Source organism: Liolophura sinensis, chromosome 6 (assembly GCF_032854445.1).
Source record: "Liolophura sinensis isolate JHLJ2023 chromosome 6, CUHK_Ljap_v2, whole genome shotgun sequence".
Classification (NCBI taxonomy): domain Eukaryota; kingdom Metazoa; phylum Mollusca; class Polyplacophora; order Chitonida; family Chitonidae; genus Liolophura; species Liolophura sinensis.
The window spans coordinates 74,118,762-74,131,477 of record NC_088300.1 but is presented as its reverse complement, the minus strand read 5'-3'; the positions used below and the strand labels follow the sequence as shown (position 1 = coordinate 74,131,477).

The following is a 12,716-nucleotide window of genomic DNA, read 5'->3' as shown; positions in this document are numbered from 1 at the left end:
CTATTTACATGTAGCCAAGGCTGCACATTGACCAGTTCCCGAGACATAATTTCAAACACATCAGAGGTTTTATTAGAAGAAACAAATAAGTTGGTGTCGTCTGGAAAAAGAGTAAAATCGAGGACAGTTGAAGCTTAAGTTATATCATTGAGGTAAATGAGAAAAAGAACTGGGCCGAGAACTGACCCTTGGGGAACGCCAGATTCAACAGAAATAAAGTTTGAGAAAGAATTATTAAAGGACACACATTGTAAACGTTCACTTAGGTAGTGATAAAACAATTGCAATGGTTTGTTTCGAAAGCCTAGGTGGTTTAATTTACAAAAGAGGTTTCATGGTTGACGATGTCAAATGCTTTGGATAAATCTAAGAAAGTGACAAGGCTGGTTGCTTTATTTTCTTTCGCAAGGTATTTCATGTAGTTGTTATACCTTACTTGTGAAGTTGGGCGCCCATAATCGCCATCAACACAAATCGTCATAATCGTTGACACCAAACACATGAGGTGAGTGAGGATAATATGGGGATCAAGAGATAGCATACCAAAGAATGCTGCTATTATCGAAAGGGTGTGCCGTTCTCTCTACGATGTTTTCTCCCATATATGCGCTTCTACCTTTTTCCTTTGTTCTTAGGGAGAGAATTTGTAGATTTGGCGTTCAAAACCTCATGCGTATCATTAATGTGACGTGCATGTCTCTTACGTGGGAAAGTTAGTTGGTAATTTGCCACTAAGGATTTCCTGCAACTTATAAACCAACCACCAGCGTATACAAATGTAGCGTTAAACAACATTCAAGTAAGCAAAATATAAATATTCTTGTCTTATGGATAGTCACCGTAATGAGCTTGGCTTGTCTGTAAAAATATTAGCACAACAGAGTATAAATGTATTAGACCGAATAGTATTATGGTAATCAGTTTGCCGTTTAAAGTCTAAGTCATCTGCTTTTTCATGTTCAGCTGTCAACGAGAAAGCTCTCTAGAATAAACTATCATCGTGACAAGGTATTTCGTTTCTCTCAAAAAGTTACTAATCGATGGATATACATTGCACTACAGACCTCTTTTTTCTACGGACAGATGGTAAATATTTGTTCAACATAGCATTAAACGGTAGGTAAATAGTTTGGTTGGTCATTTTATCCGTGGTGTATTTCAGAATAATTTGAACCGAAGCCGACAGTTCTCTATCACGGTTACAAAATTGATTTTTGTTTTTGTTCTGGTTCTTGACTCACATTTCTGTGTGCTATTTGTACACGCAACAAACACAGGTGTTTTACCCCACTATTCAGATGTCACCATTGTTGTCTTTTTTGAAGTATAACGTTTCTCCAACAATACTGACGTTCACAAAATGGCACGTTTACAAAACTAACCTGGCATTTCAGTCTGTCCATTGTTGCTAGACAAAGGACAGTACTTCCAGTACATGCGTGCTGTACGACCTTTGTGGAACTCTCTAATGGTGTATGTTTAGTTTTGCCATATCCAACACATCACCACCACTGATTGTTAGTTCAGTCTGAAGGTTTGATCTTTAATCGTCACGCAACCTGCGGATGGTCGTGGGTTTCCCCGGTCTCTGGCTTTTTTCCACCGACCATAATGCTGGCCGCCGTCGTACAAGTGAAATATTCTTGAGTACGACATAAAACACCAATCAAATAAATAAATTTAATCGTCACACCTTGTCTATCCACTGTAGCATGTTCCATTTACTTTCTCGCCTAGATTGAGCTATCCGGCTCTACACCAAAATTTCCTATTTTTTAGTGACACATATCGATATAATGGAAGTAAATATTCAGTATTAGAAAGAAAATGCAGCTAGAATATTTTTTGTAATTCATAATGTTAAATTCGACACTACGAAGTTGCCTTGCGTGAGAATTATAATTATTCAAAAAGCCAATGTTTGGATAGAACATTTTTGTTTTCTGTATCTTGTTTTACACAGTCACCGTTGACTGGCACTAAGCTAAACGCTAAAAGATTAGGAACACCGACAAAAATGGATGATTCTGTCCACTCAAGACAGGACAAACAGAAGCCTGAAAATTGTCCGTCTGTTCTCAGTTACTTTCCATAAAAAGGAAATTGGATTATTTCATTTAAGAGTTTCCCGTTTGAATGGCTGTGTCAGAGATAAAAGTTGTCTAATTTGCGCCATATCAGTAGACCTTAACCGTCTTTTGATTGGCTTCTCTGTCTGATAAACCCATCAGTAATGCGGACTTTCTTGTTAAGTCGTACAGAACTACTGCCGTCTACATTTAGTCTCTTTCCTGCGATAAAAAGTCAGATGAGAAGCCATCAAAACACAGTTATCTCCTCTTTAACACTTTATTAAAGCTCTTAACTTCGAGAATTCCATGAAGACCTCTATGTTCAAGTCTAGAAAGGTTAAAATAGAATACTAAAACGCACTGATTCAGTCTGATGTTGCTAGGGTTATACATTTCTAATATGGCTGTACATATCTGAACATCACAATGGCATTCATTCTATTATCAGTGCTAAGAAGATATGCTCGCAGAAAATGCGTCAGTTTTGGAGACCGATTTAATTCATTCACCGGGAACATTTCTTGCGTCGTTCCGTCATCACTAAAATTGAAAACTGTTGATTGCTTCCCTTTGTATGATGCCGTCCTAATTTCGTACTTTATGCACTTTCTTAGTACCATGGTGTTTGTGCTGAAGGTCATTCTTGGAATCGGTCTTGCGATTATAATGTCCGGGAGTATCTATTATGATTGATGGCTTTTACGTCTAGAATCGAAACTTACCGCATGATTATTTTGTAGAATTTGGCTCACACTGATTATGGTGTGTTTAATTACAGGCGAAAAATTTCTCTTACAACAGAATATGAAAGCCAAGTCAGCAGCCTGATGTGGTGGCAATGTGTTTGTAGGATACATTTTCCTCTTGTGGGGCGGAATGAATAAAATACTAATCACAGACCCACTGTTATCGCCTTAATAGGCATTACAGCTTTACAGAACTTAAATAAATAAATATTTATTGGCGTTTTCAATTACCTTGGTAATTTCCTTGGGGCAGGCAAGTTCCAATACGTACCTAAGTTTAGTTCCGATACCTACCTAAATTTAGTTCCGAATTGTTGGAATGTCACACCGGAATACACCAGACATGACACCCCACCCAGTCAGTGACACCAAGCCGACAAATGCTTGGCCTACACATATCATATTATGCTGATAGCACGAATCCACGCCTGGTGACGTAATAAATTAGTTAGATGTGGGTAAAGTACATAAAAAACACAGTTATGGCTATTGTTATGAATATGTTCTTTTGCGGCATGTACAGTGAGACCTACCAGAACAAAAATCCTTCCGAATACTTTAAAATTAAACAGTTGTTGGCATCTTTCCGCTCCCTTATGTCTTTTATCAACTTTTTTTATCAGTGTTGTTTTACCTCTTTATTTATCGGCTGTCATGGCCGTGTGTCTGTCTTATGAATAATTCACCTAGGACAGCTTTACTCTTGCTGCTTCTTGGCCATTTTTGTTATCATAAAACTAAGTTTTTGTAGATATCTACCGATGACTTAACACCCCATAATGTCAGTTCGCATATTTGTGTTTTGATGAGAGCCAGGGATTCAGAAACCCTTCAGAAAATTTTTCCTCAGCATTCATACGTTCCCACCACATCGTCTTAGATTGTTATGTATTGCCAAACAAATAAAGGAGCTGCTTGCTACATTTGTTTTCAAGTTAGAACATCTGTATGTGTTCAAGCTTTTAACGATAGAAATCGTTTTTCAGTCTATCCTGTAAACCTTTTTTTTTAGCCTATTTATTTCCAAAACTAGATAATAACATCAAACGTCTACAACTTGCAGATCCATTCTAAATTTGTTACATTTAATTGTTGGGGTGATATACATCAATGCACTTGGTGGATTATCAGAGATGAGCAGGGTGAAAAGCCACCAGACTTCTGTAGTTCACTTACATCGACAATTAGTCATTCACACCCAGAGGCAGATGGCTTCATGACAGGATGCTGCCTGTACTAAGTCTAATCGGAAATTGAACAAGGTTGTCTAATCTCACTATTATGAATACTTATCATTCTCCTCTCTGATTATCATACAGATCTATTACATAGCCTCTAAGTGCGGCTCCGGAGCACAACATGGATCCTAGAGAGGCAATTATGTTTGCTTTCCAATGAACAGATCAATACCGATGCCATTAGAAGTCCGGGCAGCCATTATATAACAGGGAAGATGACTATGCAAATTATGGATTGATTTGAGCAAGAATCAGCGGTAATTGTCAAACAAATGCCGGCATGTTTGTTGTGATAGTTTTCAGTTTGTCTAGAGTTTGTGGGACGACTGGGCTGTTTACTGTTTCTCACCGTTAAAACACAAACAGACCTGTTGTTTTTCAGCACACATGAATATCACATAAAAGTTTAGTGCGCTACATTCAGTGTTTAAAGGAGAAGAAAACCTAAAAACATGACACTATAGGCTGAAAAGAGCACATTTTTTCTATCTGCATAATTTTACCATTTTCCTCGCCATACACGTAAAGCCTGAAAACAGCAAAGCTGGCATAAATCGATGAGTCCATCGCGTCCTCCATCTTTAACACCCTGTAATTTATGCTGAGGGTGTGTTACATCTCAGCCATTGAGAGTCGTTAAAACTGCCGGCTTGTTTGTGTAAACTCGGAACCTACGTCTAACATTCCGGTTTCCCGATCGTCAAACGGAAAACGAACTGTACTGTTCGCTACCTTCTGGGAAAAAGAGTTGTACCGGAAATGTACGAACTGCACTTAAGCAATTCTCCTCCTAACACAGAGGGCTTCAGGACTAGTTCTTAGGCAAAATGGAGTTGCCCACAGCGGATTTTGGCGCTGACTTTATTTATGATTTGTCAACTTGAAGTACATATTAGAATTTTTTATGGCATGCACCTGCGAGGAAAAGCATACTCTTTTCAATGGTATTTGATTGATACTTAAATTTTCTTCTCCTTTAACTAAGCATTGTGACTTTCGTCCAGAGCGTGCTGTTTAATCCCTCCAGACATCGCATTGTTACCGTAAGTGCTCCTGTGGCCTGTGTGCTGGCTATTTCACAGATCTCTTAAAACATGCCATTCAGTTACCGAGCAGCAGTAGTGAGCCTTAAATATACTGTGCTAGAACTAACCACGGATTGTTTCCTACAAACAATAGAACTCCATTTCCCTGGCGTTTAAAATTAAGTCTAATTCTACTGGTCACCGCGATAGTAACTCACACATTTACGTTTCGTTACGTCAACAACATGGTTACTTCTAAATTGCTCGATTCTCATTTCCGTACACATCCCATTTTATGGGGAAAAAAGATCCAACATCTAGTATCAGTCTTGATGCTTTGTGTTGCTACCCTTATGTTAAGGTCTGACTATGCCATCTCTGGGCGCACCACAAAGGTAAGCCCCGCTGACTGGACAGCAGCTGTATTGCGCCTGACACTCTGCTCGTACATTACCTGTATGAGTGCGTTTACACCACCCACGTACATGTATTAGCAGAATTTTGTCACCTATACTAGTATTACCAATGGTACTGTATTCAGATTCTCACCATATGAATAAACCTGATCGTGATATGGGTCGAAATAAGCCATTACCAATGGAAAACACAAAACTCCACTCGCCTTCACGGCCCACTGTCAGAAGATAATATCAGGGTTATGAACACCTGTGTATAGTGATACTAGCATTGAGCTTAAGCAAGGATGCATGCTAGTTAGGTGAGGGGACGCCTTCAGAACAATGATTGTCTTGTTCCGTTATGCAGCCGTGGATTGATTATCTGTCAGCTCTCCAGCTGAGTGAACAACTAGCTGACGGATATGACCGCTAAGTGAGATTGTAAGTTAGAGCCATTCAATATAGGGCACCCTGACTTAATTGGCCTCGTTTTTCATTAGGGCGGTCTGGGCTGCCCTCCACGGGTAATCTACCAGCCGCCGTTCTCCGGCCGTTTCGCTTCAAACAGGTGAAATAGGCTATTTAATACGATGATGCTTAAAAGAAGACGAATGCAGAATGTTTAGATAATCGCCATATTTCCTGGACTCGACGACTTTGATAGATTATCCGTAGAAATGCTTTTATTAATGTTCAAGTCTAGCCTGTAGTGGCTTTAAAATATTCACCGACAGCACGGGCTTAGAGACGAATCCTAATGCAATATTGGTGTGCTGAAATTTAAATCAGTTAAAAATGACAGCTGTAATACCCATTATCATTGTAAACTAGACCGCTTTGCACTGATATTCACGAGTTTTATTAAACGTACACTCTAAGAGCATTGTCATTCCAACCTACCATCATGAGATAAGAATATTTGCGCTGGCTTCGTCGTAGATAAATAAACAGCCAATGTGTTGTATGCCAAGTCTTAAGTGACATTAGAAGTGATATGTGGAGCTTGTGCGACCAGTATGCAATCAACTGATGGCGATCAATGGGGCACTGCATGACAACAAGTTGCAAAATTTTGTTACTTATTTGACTGACACGATGTATTATATTGATTTTTTTTTTGGATTGGTGTTTTACGCCGTACTCAAGAATATTTCACTTATATGACGGCGGCCAGCATTATGGTGGGTGGAAACCGGGCAGAGCCCGGGGGAAACCCATGACCATCCGCAGGTTGCTGACAGACCTTCCCACGTACGGTGTATTATATTGAACGACAGACAGCTTGAAATTCTAAAAACGAAGTTCATCCCCTGACGCGCTTCGGGACAGGTACATCCAGGATCAATCCTTGATCGAGTCACACCTAAGACTTTAAAAGAGGAAGTTGTAACTTCCTCGCTTGACGTTCAGCATCAAGGGGATAGTGCAACGACTGGTTGACCCGTATCAGTATAATGGCTCAGGCGGGGCACCTTACTTGCCTTCGGTAAGTCGTTTCAGTGAAGCAGCACTAGATAAAAGAGCGGTGGAAATCCGTCCTGCTACAAGGAGGCACATTACACGTACATGCACCCTAAGGATTCCTTCGTCGTCATATGACTGACAAATTGTTGAGTACGACGTTAAACCTCAAGCACTCACTCACTGACTCATCCCCTGATGAGAATGTTTCCTGTCCATTTTTCTAGTTTTTTTCTAGGAATTGTCATAAAACAACAACTGTACATGCACAGGTGGTCGGTACATATAGCCAACGAGGTTGAATGCTAGTAGGCTGTATTAAAGATGCAAACCCACAACGAAATTTTAACTAAGTTCTAGCATATTTAGACACATGTTGATATGCAGCACGCATAAGGTCGGTGTCTGGACGTTGATTGGTCAGTTGGCTGGAGACTAATGACTGTATAGCACAGTCCAAATGAACGATCTAATCAGCGTCACACTCCACCTGCCACAACTGCTGTAAAACTGACGTTGTACGAGATACATTTCAGGAATCAGGACTCACAACCTTGCCGCAGCGCCCCAGGGAGGCTATCCCTAGTTATACGGTGAGAGGCGTCACTTGAACCCCACGCTGAGACTGAGCACTGTTACTTGAGGAAATTACTTAGCCCTCCTAATAATCCATCTCAATTCCTGCAATTCGATTAGAGCCATTTGTGTGCATTCTCCCTCTTCTAACCAGGGACGCGCACATACACACAGCCAGCTGCTTTGTGTAGTCAACTGAAGCATAGGATTGATTTCGGAAAAATTGAAAATAGAAACTTGCTACAAAGAAATTGGCGGCTCTAAGGTGTGGCCTAACAAGACCTTCTATTGCCTTTTCCCAACATCAGCCCTTACAATTGCCACATATGTGGACGTAATGAAAGAGGAAAGGCCATTACAACTTTAGGGAGTAAACAAACAGAAGCTATGCCATTGCCCTTTTTACACAGCAAAAACAAAATTCCAGTAGCAAATTCCTCCTAGACTGAAACAAACTGTGACTGTAATACAGGTTGTTACAACGATACTATTGCACTTATTAAATTTCTGAAGACTTATCCAAGTATGTATCTATCTGATCAGACCTGGACTTCGTTTAATTTATACAAGCAGTGTTTTACTTCCGAGTCTTTGATACTGGAAACCGTTGCTCCTGGTATTAACGTGTCTCCAGTAAGCTTTTAGTTGCATGAAATCAGGCTTGTCTGATTTCTTCGTCTTAGTCATGTTTGTGTATTGCGAGCGTCAGCTTCCACTGTGGTCCCGTGTTTGTAAGTAATGAACTGTAACAGCGTTAGTTCAGGTAACAGCCTGTCTTGGAATATCCTTTTGATTTCAACAGGCTTACTGCTGCCCCAACGCTTCAGTTAGCACGGCTGCTTGCTCGCGAATAACGACTTAGCTTTGAGGATTTGAGTCAGTCGAACAATGGTACTTTAAAATCAATCCCTGCTAACATAAATTTCCTATCAACCATTTAGGCGCGAGAAATACACTAGTGCGTTATGCTTAACACCAATTTTTTTTTGCCCACTTACATGTAAATAGCCTGAAGGATCCCTCCCTCGACAGCCTAATTCCACCCGTCAACCCCTCTTATTCTTAGTTAACCGCTACATATTTGGTTTCGGCTGTGTCCCATCGCTTTTGGATGGTAAATTGCAATTTGTAGTGCACGTATCATGGATACACCTGTGATTTGCCGCTGGCACAGGAGTGCTGTTCACAAACATCATACCCAGTTCACTTCCATGGCCCATCATATCCTAGTGGTGACTCGTAATTAATTTACATCACATAATATCACGTAATTCAGCTTATGTTGCTACATACCTTTGTTCGAAGAAAATGCAGACGAATTATAAATAGCGGCGATGTTAATTACGGTAGAACACAATCTGAAACTACATATTAATTTAAGTGCAATTGTGGAACCTGTGCTCTACTGAACATTAGATATTTCATTGTTTGTCCTCAGCCGCTTGTTCTACCTGATTCACAATCTGCTTTCGGCCCACATATTAGAAATGGCGAGCCGAGTCCATATCGATTGAGAAGCCAAGCTCCTAAAGACTTGTCACATAATATCAGTGCAGTTCAAACCAAGTCGCTACAGAGTAATTGACGCGCATGCAGACTATACGCCTGGTTCCTTCCATTCGAATGGGAAACTGATGCAGTGTTGCTCCTCTTATTCTCCGTCCTGCTGTCGGCGAACACGCCGTGGTGTGTGGCGTTCACGCCCAGTATCATGCATATTGATAGTTAATTGGAACTACACCTCTCTTTTGGCAGGTTTTAACACAGTCAGAAGGCGGGCAAACTGAACGGTGTAGGCGGTAAGCGAACACTTCGGGGAAGGAATTGTCAGAAGTAGAAGTCAGCTGTGGAGGCGGTCAGTCAGATAAATCTACGACGGCCTTGAGGGCTTGGCCGATATTCCAGCATGATTGCCAAGTGTTAAACAGTGTTGTTTCACTGAATCAAGCGGAGTGCCTGAAAAATGGAGCGAGGAAACGGTGGTGACCTGCTGGCGGCGTCTTACCAGCCGTCTGTAGACGTCCTGCTCGGCCACAACGTCAGAGGCAACGTTTCTGGCATGTCAAACGCCACCGACCTCTTGTCCGAGTCTCAGATGCTGGACATTTACAAACAGACCATGTCGGCACGGCGGTTTGATTATGTGACGGAGATGTGCCTGATATTTGCCTTCGCTACGCTGATTCTGTTCGGGGCCAGCGGCAACGGACTGGTATGTTATGTGGTGGCAAAGAACCCGCACATGAGGACACCTAGGAACATCTTTATCATCAACTTGGCTATTTCTGATTTCACTCTTTGTGTCTTTACGCAGCCTTTTAACCTTATGAAGTTACTCACATTGGACTGGCCCTTTGGTAACTTCATGTGTAAGTTTGTCCCCATGTTCCAAGGCACTAATGTGTTCGTGTCGACCATCAGCATCACTGCTATTGCTCTAGATCGCTTCCAGGTAATTGTCTACCCGACCAAAGACAGCATGAAGAAAATCGGAGCAGCTGCAGCGTTGATCAGTATCTGGGTGATTTCCTTCCTGATCGCTAGCCCAACTCTCGTGTTTACCTACTACAAGTCGGAGAAACCGTTACAAGAGTTGCCCTTCTACCAGTACCGGTGCATTGAAGACGACACCCTGAACATCGAAAGAGGGGCTTATTCTATCGCTTGTGTCGTCGTGCAGTACTTTCTGCCAATCATCATCGTCAGTGTGGCTCATGCCAGGATATGCAATAAGTTGCGGTACCGCATGGTAAACCAGCCTAGCCCTGCTGGAGCCCCATCTCCGTACCGTCAGAAAAAAAACGAGAGAGAAACCAGACGCAAAAGAAGGACAAACATCTTGTTGGCCATGATCGGCATCGTTTTTGCCCTCAGCTGGTTGCCATTAAATATCTGTAACATTTTAACGGAACTTCATCGAAAGTTCTTCAGCGACTACAACGTGAATATCAGCTTGACTTTTGTCATCTGCCACTTGCTGGTTCTCATCTCAGCCTCTGCTAATCCAGTGCTGTACGGATGGCTGAATGAGAATTTCCGCACGGAATTCGTAAAGGTGTTGTGTTGTTCTTGTTGTAAAACCTTACACGAATCGGCCAGTCACAACTGCTGTGCGAAACGGGGCCACCAAAACGTGCCAGTGATTGTTTTGTCAAAAGAGAGCAATGGTTACACGATACATGACCGCCAGACTGGATTAACAGGGCAGATCACGAGCACTATGGTGCCATCCTCATCAGACTTCGTGTGAAGACGTCTGCAGATAAGGTGTTAGCAATGGGGCGATCTCATCCGGACAGTCCGATGCCATGAGCGATTAAACAATCGACTGACCAGAGCCAGTCTCATACCAGGCGACGTGTAAGAACAGTTATTGTCTCCTGATCCCTGAATCTGTGAAAGGTGTTAGAGAGTTTTGTTCTGTACATTGTTGAACCTGTTAGCCAGTCCCATCCGTTTGTTTGCTGACTGCACAGAGAATAATGTAAGACGGGTTGCATTCTATGGTAGTCAGTAGGATGTGACATTGATAAGGAGGCTGATCGATTCATTAGAACTTATGTGTTAATGAATCCAGTGTAAAGCTTCACTCTTAGTAGTGTTGTGTTATCTTGTTTGAACTCGTTTAGAACTTATCTTATTCTTCACCTCAACTTGGCTATTACTAATACTATTTTATTCAGACAATCCAGAGAAGCAGCACTATTGCAGCACAACCAACCAGGTTATCTGCTTTTTGACAATATCTTGCAGATGCGATAAGGTCTCAGGAATATATTAATCAAACAAGCAGACACTGTGGCGGATATTACAGTTCTAAACTAGTCATTATTTGGTTAATTGGCTATAGGTACAAATCCAGCACAACACCGGAAGCAAAAGTAAAATATCAAACTTTCTTTGTTTAAGCCTGAGTTATGCCTCACTAAGCCTGAGTAAGGCCGATCAGGGCATTTACCTGTCAAATATATAAGAGCTTATAGCATGTATAGTAAACACACGCTCCGTGGGGATATTTTAGTTCCCGTAACGTTCTTACAGCACTCTTCTGAGAAACATCATTAAACAAACTTACCTCGACATTTCAATGCTACAATTATTAAAAGAAAAGACAACAAATAGTACAGCTTGAGTTATTTCGGAGGACCCCCGAGGTCTGTCCGGTTTCGTATGTGAAATATTCTTGAGTACTGGTACGACGTAAAACACCAATCAAATGAATACATATATTAGAAGAAGAGTAGAAACAGACACAAACGACCACAGGCATTTTCCTGACGTGCTTGGTAACTCTATAAATCAACAGGACTTGGCCATGTACGCCCCGTGTTAGAGCAAACGGAAAGACTATCTCGTATCCCCGCGGTTATATGGATTAAAGGCAAAACAAAGTTCAGGTGACGTAAGCGGAAACAGCTGCGTCCTCGGGTTATAGAAATTACTCGCACTGGATCAGTCAAAATTCTGGTTTCACATAACCAGAAATTTGTGCTTTTTAACGTCCTGTGGGATACGCTATACTCTATATGTATATATAATGCATATATACATTTGATGTAGTGTTGCCTTTTAATACTGTTAATACACCATCTTTGAAGATGATATATAAGTCCACCCGGCTGTTAAATATGTTAATTTATCGCTACACACTAAATACAGAACCAATGGCTGCCCCCACAGAAAGTTTGCTCAACGAGACTTTTTGTTTTCAATAATAGCACTTCATGAGGTGCGTATCGTTTTGACAAATACTGTGATTTTGAAAGTAAACCGAAGAAAGATTTGTTACACATATTATTATCATTGTTTGCGACAGTTCCATATATATATATATATATATATATATATATATATATATATATATATATATATATATGTATGTATGTTTGTTGGTGTCGACAATCAAATCAATCTCATCACACTTATTAGGATACTTACAATATTGTTAAAGATGCTATATCTTATGCTCTATACAGTTTCACAACGTGTGTTGATAAGATTTTAAGGAACAAATGTTTAATTTACAAATTACTGGTGATGTATATTGATATATGTTCATTGGAATGTATATGTTTATCCGAAACTATTTGACATTTGAAAATTTCATATATACATGTTCTTGTTAAACATTTCCACAACCTTTGACTGCAAAATGAGGTGTAAATATTTGCGCAATAAATGTCTGACATTTAGCATCCGA

At 40.8% G+C, this 12,716-nt stretch overlaps 1 protein-coding gene across 1 annotated transcript; it reads left to right on the top strand.

Annotated features, from left to right (window-relative positions):
- Window positions 1–9,479: 9,479 nt before the first annotated feature.
- On the top strand, window positions 9,480–11,865 carry LOC135467551 (neuropeptide F receptor-like). The gene has a single exon (XM_064745323.1). It carries the CDS (start codon window positions 9,480–9,482, stop codon window positions 10,764–10,766), a length of 1,287 nt encoding a protein of 428 aa, XP_064601393.1. The 3' UTR covers window positions 10,767–11,865.
- Window positions 11,866–12,716: the final 851 nt, after the last annotated feature.